The sequence below is a fragment of the Heloderma suspectum genome, chromosome 13, assembly GCF_057233095.1.
Source record: "Heloderma suspectum isolate Gila_16-S chromosome 13, 16-S_ref, whole genome shotgun sequence".
Classification (NCBI taxonomy): Eukaryota; Metazoa; Chordata; class Lepidosauria; order Squamata; family Helodermatidae; genus Heloderma; species Heloderma suspectum.
The window spans coordinates 4,047,799-4,057,522 of record NC_139470.1 but is presented as its reverse complement, the minus strand read 5'-3'; the positions used below and the strand labels follow the sequence as shown (position 1 = coordinate 4,057,522).

The 9,724-nt window shown below is 48.9% G+C and overlaps 2 protein-coding genes across 2 annotated transcripts; both read left to right on the top strand.

Moving 5' to 3' along the window:
- Positions 1-2,402, top strand: LOC146335947 (disintegrin and metalloproteinase domain-containing protein 9-like). Its single transcript, XM_084820078.1, has one exon. It carries the CDS (start codon positions 97-99, stop codon positions 2,326-2,328), a length of 2,232 nt encoding a protein of 743 aa, XP_084676204.1. The 5' UTR covers positions 1-96; the 3' UTR covers positions 2,329-2,402.
- Positions 2,403-5,595: 3,193 nt separating this feature from the next.
- On the top strand, positions 5,596-8,002 carry LOC146335946 (disintegrin and metalloproteinase domain-containing protein 21-like). The gene has a single exon (XM_084820077.1). The coding sequence runs from the start codon at positions 5,692-5,694 to the stop codon at positions 7,942-7,944; it is 2,253 nt and encodes a 750-aa protein (XP_084676203.1). The 5' UTR covers positions 5,596-5,691; the 3' UTR covers positions 7,945-8,002.
- Positions 8,003-9,724: the final 1,722 nt, after the last annotated feature.

Genomic DNA, 9,724 nt, shown 5'->3' with positions numbered 1-9,724 from the left:
TGTCTCGTTTGCTTTGTTTTAAGGCAGTTTTAAAATTGGCAAAGCCAGTCTGCCTAGCATATCTGCCCCAAACCAACAGTCCAACAGAGAAATGACATGGCAGAAGGCGGTGGAGTCTTTGAGTGCAGCCTGTTTTTCAAGCTGGGTGTTTCCATGATGTTACTGGGCTCTTTCCTTCCCACCATAGGCAAAATGTCACACATCCCTTCAGGTTATGCTTCCTTTGAGACAGTCATTCCAAGGCAGCTGTCCGTGAGGGCAGGCAAAGCTACCAGACACCAAATCTCTTATGTCATCAAGGCAGAAGGCAAAGACTATATTGTCCACTTAAAACAGAAAGACATCCTGGTTAAAAGGTTCCCAGTCTTCACATACCACAACGGCAAGCTAGAGGGAGACTCCCACGAGATCCAAGGTGACTGCTACTATCGAGGTTATGTAGAAGGTGCCACGGTGTCCTTTGTGAGCCTCAGAGCTTGCTCGGGTCTCAGTGGTCTTCTCCAAATTGAGAACTTGACATACAACATTGATCCCATGGAAGACTCTTCTACATTTCAGCACCTTATTTACCGTACAGAGGAGGAAGAGTCCAATTCACGGACATGTTGGCTCAGCAGCAAAGGGATGCACCGTTCAGTGCCTGACCTGGTGCGAGAACAAATTTCAGGTAAGGAGGACCTTTATCACCCATGGAGGCAGGCTAAGTACATGGAGCTTTTCGTGCAGGTGGATGTGCGCCTGTTTCGCTTCTATTCTGCAGATGTGCATGCCACCATCCGCAATGTTGTACATCTCAATGAAATGGTGGATGACATGTTTGTTACTCTTGGTCTCCGTAGCCTTCTAGTTGGGGTTGAGATCTGGACAGAAAAGAACCTGGTTCCAATTACAGACTACGTGCAGGAGAGCGTGGAGGAATTTAACGTATGGCGAGTTGCAAACATTCTCCCTCGGTTGCCGCATGACGCGTCTTTACTCTTGGCCCGCCATCACAAAGGAGGATCCATTGTGAAATACTCATACTTTGGAACTGTCTGTAATGTGAACTCAGGAGCAGCCTTTGTATCAGTTGGGAATTTAACTTTCCAGTTATTCGCCCTTGGCGTTGCACATGAATTAGGGCATGTTATTGGCATTCCAGACGACCCGTCACCGGCATGTTTCTGTGCACCCAAGCTCAGGTGCATTATGGATCCCAAGGGCCCCTCTGGGGACAAACCTCTCTTTAGCAACTGCTCCACGAATAGTTATTTCGATGTCATCCATTCAGGGAAAGGGTTATGCTTGAACACTATCCCTGATATTAGCAAACTATTTACCCTGAGCTCTTGTGGGAATGGTATTGTGGAAGGTGAAGAGGAATGCGATTGTGGGGAGAAACAGTTGTGTAAGGAGAACAAGTGTTGCCGTGATGATTGCACGATGGCACCTGGGGCAGTATGTACTAATGAGGCGTGCTGCATAGACTGCCAATTTGCTCCTAAAGGAACGCCCTGCAGAAAAGCTTCCGACGAATGCGACTTACCCGAATATTGCAATGGGACAATGGCAGAATGCTTACCCAATGTCCTTGTTCAAGATGGAACTCTGTGCAGTGACAATGGCTACTGCATCTTAGGGACCTGCTCAACCCACACATTGCAGTGCCAAAAACTCTTTGGCGAGCAATCTGCAGGCGCTCCGTTTGCTTGCTTTGAACAGGTCAACACAATAGGGGATCGGTTTGGCAACTGCGCTGGTGAGGGAGGACATGGGGTTCCCAGAAACTTTTTGAAATGTGCCCATGAGCATGCCTTATGTGGGCGGGTGCAGTGCATCAACGTTCACACCCTCCCCAACATGGAAGATCACATGACAATAATCCAGACACCCGTTGGCAAAACACTGTGCTGGGGATTGGATTTCCACTCCAGAACTGCTCTCACTGACATTGGAGTCGTGGAAGAAGGGTCCAAGTGTGGCAAAGGCAAGGTCTGCATGAACAACAAATGTGCACGCGTGGAAGCGTGGGTAGCTTCCAACACTACGTGCGATCCTTTGACTACCTGTGGCGGGAATGGAGTCTGCAACTCCAAGCAGCATTGCCACTGCCGCTACGGGTGGGCCCCGCCCATATGTCGGTTCCCTGGCTATGGCGGAAGTATCGACAGCGGGCCTCTTCCACGTGCCCAAGCCTATGGCCTGTCAACTTTAATTGTTGGAATCACAGTCGCTGTGTTCTTTGGCATTGTTGCAGGGTGCCTTGTAATTCTGGTGGTAAGAAAACTGGTGTTGGTCGCAGTTCATCACATGCCCAAGCCTCAAGTAGAGACAGCCAGCCCTGCCTAAGTCATGGAAGGTGATGTCCAAGGAGGTGGTGGAGAATTACTGTGTGTGTGTGTGTGTGGGGGGGGGGGTTCTTGCTCATTGGTAACTCTGGAACATTGGCCCTGAGGCTGAATGCTATGACTCAGAGAGAGCCTTCCCTTCTGTTTCAGCTCCTTTCATATTTTAAATTTTATATTTAAAAAATAAACTGTTGTTGAGCGTGTGTGTGTGTTTAAAAAGATAGGGAAAAGTACTTTCCACCAAGCTGCCCAGAGCTGTTTCCCAGACCTGCTCTTTGAGATCCTTGCTAACTAGAAGTGATGGTGGTTGAACCAGGGAATTTCTGCCTGCAAAGCAAGCCCTCTGGTAGTGTGTGATGGCTCTTCCCAACTGGCAGCCCCGTGCCGGCTCCAGGTTTTTGTGGGCCCTTGGCAAGGCCCCCTCCCTCGGTGAGTCCGCCTTCTCACCACCATCACCACCAGCTGGTCTTGTTCCTCCTCCTCTTTCTCACCACTGCTACCATTTGCTTTCCTGGCAGGCAGGGAGCCCAGGAGCAAATAGACCATGGCATCAGCGAGACCAGGGGGCTCTTGTCAGTGGGTCCTTGGCAGATGCCCAACCATGCCTGCCCTTTACGCCAGCCCCGTGGCAACCTCCATATCTGCCTGGGGCACTGCTGGAGAAGTCGTTCAGTGCTGTGGGAATGGTCCAGCTCCTCTTGTCATTTCTATTTGTGTCCAGAGTTTTGTTTCATTTTGTTCAGGATGCTTCTATGATAACCACTTCCAGAGGGGTAACCCTCTTGGTCTCCTGCAGCAAAACCAGTGAGGAGTCTTGTGGAGTATTAAATGACAGAGAGATCTACAGTGCATCCCTCTGCAGGTCTACCCAGAAGTAAGCCCCACTGACTTTCTCCCTGGGAGTTGGTTCGATCGGCCTCAATGGGGATTACTTCTGGGAAAGACACACAGACGGTTGCGCTATTATTGCGGAGTCAGCTTTCATGAACTAGAACAAAGGTGAGTAACGTACAGCCCTCTGGACATTGCTGGACTGCGAGCTGTAACCAGCAAGGCATGATGGGAGTTGCAGGGCAACAGCATCTGGGAAGCCACCAGTTGCCCACGCGTGGACTACAGTTGTTGTTCAGTCGTTCAGTCGTGTCCGACTCTTCGTGACCCCATGGGCCATGGCACGCCAGGCCTTCCTGTCCTGCGCGCTCTCCCAGAGTGTGCTCAGGTTCATATTCATTGCCTCGGTGATGCTATCTAGCCATCTCATCCTCTGCCGTCCCCTTCTCCTTTTGCCATGGACTACAGTACGCTTCAGCAAATGAATTAAGTAAGTGGATGCTGTGCTTATCGTGCATAAGACAGAGGGGAATGAGAAGAGAAGCAGGACCATTGAGCCAGCCAGCCCTGCTGAGAGACCACCCCCATGAAGGCTCCTTCTCCCTCACCCTGTCATCACGAGCAGCCATGCCAGCTGGCTGTACGGAGGGAGATGAAAGAGGGAGCAGGGCCATTCCGTCAGCCCTACTGAAACGCTCCTTAATTTTTCCTCTCCCCTTCCCATCCCTTTCTCCTTTTGTGCAGTGTCTTTTTAGACTGTATGCCTTGCAGGAAGGGACTGTCCTGTTTTACTGATTGCATGTAAATGGCTCCAGAGAGTGGAGGCTGGTGGCTCCAATTTTGGTGGGGCTGTGCATCCATTCTGGGTTTCATTCAGAACCAGCCAGAATTCTAAAGGAGCTATACAAGCTTTGGAGATAGGGTTCAGCACCTTGGATAGCTCCTTTAGAGTTCTGGCTGGTTCTGACTGACACCCAGAACGGATTCATAGCCCAACCAAAATCTCCAGCCTCCTCTGGCTCCAGAAGCCATGTTTGTCTGAACAGTGGGATAAAACAAGCTTTAAATAAGTAATAAATATGCTCCAGATGGAGGGCTACTAGCAGTAATTCAGGACAGACAACAGGAAGGACTTCTTCACACAGCGCGGAGTTGGAATTTGCTACCACAAGATGTAGTGATGGCCACCAAACTGGATGGCTTTGAAAGAGGCAAATTCATGAAGGAAAAAGCTATCAATGGCTACTAGTTGCAGTGATGGCCACCAGTTTGGATGGCTTTAAAAGGGGGTTAGACAAATTCCTGGAGGAGAAGGCCATCAATGGCTACTGGTCCTGATGGCTGTATGCCCCCTCTAGTATCAGAGGCAGTATGCCTAGGTACACCAGTCACTGGGGAACATGGGCAGGAGGGTCCTATTGCACTCACATCCTGCTTGTGGGTTTCTCATGGGCAAAATATTTTCTTGTTTTGATTACCCTGTGGTATGTATTTATACAATGGTCTTGCTCTGTCTCTCTCTTTGTGTTACCTGCCTTTGGCATTATGTGTGATAAAGGCAGCACATAAATTTGACAAATGAATGAATGATGGGAGCAACTTTCTCCAACCTGGTGCCCTCCAGATGTCTTGGATTACAGGCTGGAGTTGATGGGAGTTGTAGTCCAATTGGTCGGGAGTGCACCAGGCTGGGGACAGCTGAACTGCTCCTAGATAAGAGCTAGAAGAAACTTGCACCTCACCCAGCCAAGTATCTGGAATACATGTCACATTGCCCTGTTCATCCAGGAGTTCAACTGTCAGCTGACCTTGGTCCAGGCCAAGCAGATGAAACATCCACCCTCCGCCCCATTCCATTCTGTTCCATCAGTCTGTGGAATGTTCACATTCAAAGAGGCAGGAAAAACTGCTACCCTTTTGGATTTCCCACTATAGAATAAATTATAGGGGAGACTTTTTGAAGCAGGGGAGGGGTGATTTTGCCACTTTCCTCTTTGCCACCACCTCCATGACTCCATACATACTCTACAAGATTAAATTACAATACTGCAGGGTCAGCAGTGAGTAGAGAGGAGCAGAACTCTTGGGAAGTTTCCCCTTTCCCTGAAACTCTCCCCTCTTTGTTGTGGTATTTGGTATTGCCCAGTTAGCTATTAAAAGAACCCTTGCCAACACAAAATGGTGGTGACTGAGCCAGGAAGTTGATGAGTCCTTCGGAAGCATAGATTTATGTAAGTCCAGAGGACATGGTTAGGTTTGCTCAAGCCCCATTTCCAGTCCTGATGAATATCGGAGACATGACTTTCTGAAACTCTTTCAGTGCTGAAGAATGTTGATGAACATCAAGTAGGAAATGGCAAGGATGGACAAAGTCAGTTGGTTTCTTGGGTGTCGATGAGTTTAAAGAAGCCCCCGGAGACCAAATTAAGGGCTCTGCTTTTCCATTGAATGTCTCCATAAATCTGTGCTCCAGGTAGTTCAAGAACAGCAACTCTTGTCCAAAAAGAAGTGGGATCCAACATTGACATGAATTATGGTGAATGGTGGCTGGAACCTCAGAAACTGGCTTGTTCTTAAATTAGTTGCTTGTGTTATGTTGCTGGAGTTCATCCTTCCCACCATATACTCTACTCCCCCAGCATACAGCTCCTATGAAGTGATTATACCAAGGCGGTTGGCAGCACAGGCAGGAAAGGCCAAGAAAGATGAACTCTCCTATATAATCAAGGCAGCTGGAAAGGACTACATCATTCGACTAAAACCCAAGAAGAGCTTTCTGGTTAAGAACTTCCCAGTTTTCAAATATGATTCTGGGGGGAAACAGGTCAAAAGCCATCCCTACATCCCCATCAAATGCTACCATGAAGGATATGTGGAAGGCATGGTTGATTCCCTTGTCACTCTTAGCACCTGCTCAGGCCTCAGGGGCTTCCTGAAAATCAGAGATAAAAGTTACGGCATTGAGCCTTTGCAGGATTCGTCTACATTCCAGCACCTTCTTTACCTAACCAAAGAATTAGGACTCAATTCCTCACTATGCAGACCAGGAACTGAGAAGGCAATGCTCCAAAGAGAAGAACGGAGGACAAGGCAGGATAGTTTCGCAAAGATCTATCCCCACCACATGAGGCATCCAAAGTATGTTGAACTGTTTATTGTAGTGGACAATGGCATGTTTCTCTCTGAAGCTGGCAATGATACTAGAGTGACATATATCGTTTGGGATGCAATTAACATCGTGAACACGTACTTCCGTTTTCTCAACACGCACCTCATCCTGACTGGACTAGAGATATGGAACAAAGGCAACCGTATCAACACCTCCAATATTATCATGTCTGTTCTTGAGAATTTCAATTCCTGGAGACTAACGCATCTTGTCAACATGACAAAACATGACACTGCCCACTTGTTTATTCGTCAGGACTTCGGCAAAGCCCTCGGGAAGTCCTACAGGAGTACAATCTGCAACCCAAGGCTTTCTGCGGGGGTAGAGGCCTACACAGAAAAGCAGCTCATCCCATTTACCAAGGCTGTTTCTCATGAGCTGGGTCATCAAATGGGACTAGATGAAGACGGCCCGAACTGTTTTTGTGGCAGGTTCAAAAACTGTATCATGCATTCGCATCATGCCGCCTTCAGCCTGTTCAGTAACTGCAGTGTTCAGACGTTCCTAGAACTGTCCTACAGCAGGAAGTTGGCCTGTCTGACCAATATGCCTAAAAATGCTGTCATTGACAGGCGCTGTGGCAATGGAGTGCTAGATACTGGGGAACAATGCGACTGTGGAGGAGAACAGAAATGTAAACAGGACCGTTGTTGCAATGCTGACTGCACCTTGAAGCCACACACAGCGTGCTCCTCTGGGCTGTGCTGTAGAAAATGTAAGTTCCTTCCGGGCGGACACCTCTGCCGAGCGGGGACAAATGAGTGTGACCTTCCTGAGTACTGCAACGGGCAGTCTGCGTGGTGTCCCAGTGATGTCTATGAGCAGGATGGGACACCCTGCAGCATGCACAAAGGCTACTGTTTCGGGAAGCAGTGTCAGACCCATGACATGCTGTGTGCCAGAATCTTTGGCAGAGAGGGCAAAGCAGCTCCACAGAGTTGCTTCCATGCCCTGAACACCATGGGGAATGATTTTGGCAACTGTGGGAGCGACTCCGAAGGAAAAAAGTTTGTGAAATGTGAGTATAAAGATGCCATGTGTGGGAGAGTGCATTGCACGAGCATTGAAGGTATAACCCCAACCTTGATGGATGTAAGGGTCATTGGGACACGGATCGGGGATGACACATGCTTGAGCATACCGCACAACAACGCAATGGATCACTATGACTTTGGAGCAGTGCCCGATGGCACCTGGTGCGGCCACAATAAGCTCTGCATGAACCAGACATGCATCTCAACATACTTTTTGAAGTCATTGTGTGACCCAGACAAGAAATGTCATAGCAGGGGCACCTGCAACAGTCATCACAACTGCCACTGTAATCATGGCTGGGCCCCTCCACTCTGCAATTATTGGGGCGCAGGGGGGAGCATCGATGGAGGGCATCCTTTGATGTCCTGGAGTTCAGCCCTGGCAAAACAGACTCTGGGGACAGTGATTCCTCTAGCGCTGGTGGCTATCGCAGTGGTCACTGTAATCGTGCCGAGGCTGGGGAAGCTGAAGTCACTGTCCGGAAAACTGTGGAGCCGCTGGGGCAGGCCCAACGCGGGAAAGGACGTTGGCAGCGAGAGCGCAGGCTGCTCTGAAAACAGGGATTGTGAAGGGCAGCAGTGACCAGCTGGGCTTCTCGGAGCCATTTCAAGCCCTCCTTGGGCCTCCTGCTGATGTCAGTGGGGCGGTGAATCCACTCTGGGTTTCTGTCGGAACCAGTCAAAACTCTAAAGGAGCTCTCCAAGGTGCAGAGCAAGGGTCTGACTCTGTGAGGCACCTGGGATAGCTCCTTCAGAGTTTTGACTGGTTCTGGGTGAAACCCGGAGTGGATTCACTGCCCCACTGACATTGGTGCCACCAGCCTCTCCTGCATCTGACCTAGACAATTTCACTTCAAGGTATCGATGTCCAAAGACATTTAATCCCTTGCATATAGTCCTTGCACTGCAAATGTCGTAATACTGTCTTTGTGGAAATAAAACTTTAAATGTTCCCCAATTGCAAAGGGGGTGGGTGGGGGAGAGAAAGAAATAGAACAAAAAGAAAAATTAAGGATGTACTGAAATAGTTTCATCTCGTGGAGACCACAGGCCATGCCAGCTAAATAGTTTTTCCTATAAAATACCTCAGAACTGCAAAGGTCCATGGGTGGGAAGTTCTCTTGCATGAGTCCCAACGACAAGAATCAATGCTGTTACAGAGATAGTGCAGAAGTGTATTTCTCCCCTAAATTCATCAGTCTCTGATGTGAGCAAGGGCCTGTTACTGAGAGATTCCAGTTCCAACCTGTAAAGGGCAGCAAAGCTCTCCCATGGCTGGTTGTCTCCCCTAATTCCCCCACCTCCCATGCTGAATAATTTTGTCTGTTTTTTTAAAGGTGCAACCCTATGTATGTTTAGACAGAAAAAAGTCCTACAACACCTAGCTGGGAGTTGTAGGACTTTTTTCTGTCTAAACATGCATAGGGTTGCACCCTAAGTTGTTGTTTTTTAATTGCCCTTGCTCCTAAGCATTTTTACAGCAGCCCAGCGCACAAAAATTAGGTCACCCAAGCCTTTTCCTCACGAGTTTGTCTCCAAATTAGGCCAGCCGATCTTTTTCCTCACGACTTTGTCTCCACCCTGTGGAAAGCATAGCACATCAAACACCTGCCTGAAAAAAGCATAGCAGCATAGTTGATGATGATGATGATGATGATTTATCCATTTCATTTCTATACCTCCCAATAGCCAAAGCTCTAGGGCCGGCCCTACCATTAAGCAGAGTGAGGAAGTCACTTCAGGCTGCAGATGCTGAGAGGTGGCAGCAAGCATGGGAAGAGAGAGCTGTTCGCCATGCGGCCTGCTCTGTGCGCCAGATGTAAGCTTGCTGCCTTCAGGCCCCGCTGTCAGTGTTGAAGACAGACTCATTGGCCAGTCCGTCCATGCCTTTGTGCATGGAATTGGAGGGTGCACCATCTTCAACTCAGGCAGCAAAATATCTTGGGTGCAGCCAGTTTAAAAAGAAAATTGGCAACTCTGTGCTTCACCCTGAATGGATTTGGCTGCATTCTCTTTGCCTAAATCACAGATCCTCCTGGGATACAAGGGTTTGTTTACCAAGACCTCTGCTGAGGTTTGGAAGCAGCAGAGGAGTGCTAGAGAATTCCTTTGGAAGTTTAGAAAAAGGTCTATGGTGACTTTCCTCCTGGGATGAAGACTGCTTTTATTTCAGAGAAGCAGCAGCCATGGAACCCCCATGTTCAGAGGCAGAATACCTCTGGATGCCTACCTCTTGCTGGGGAGCAACGGCAGGACAAAGACCTGCTGCCTTTGTGCTCGCTGGCAGGCTTCCCAGACACCTCTCGCTAGCCGCTGGAGGAAACAGGCGGACTTTCGGCGTTACCCAACAGAGCCCTTCTTAA

Coding starts and splice junctions, on each gene's coding strand:
- LOC146335946 (XM_084820077.1), top strand. CDS start 5,692: ATGGTGAATGGTGGCTGGAACCTCAGAAACTGGCTTGTTCTTAAATTA.
- LOC146335947 (XM_084820078.1), top strand. CDS start 97: ATGGCAGAAGGCGGTGGAGTCTTTGAGTGCAGCCTGTTTTTCAAGCTG.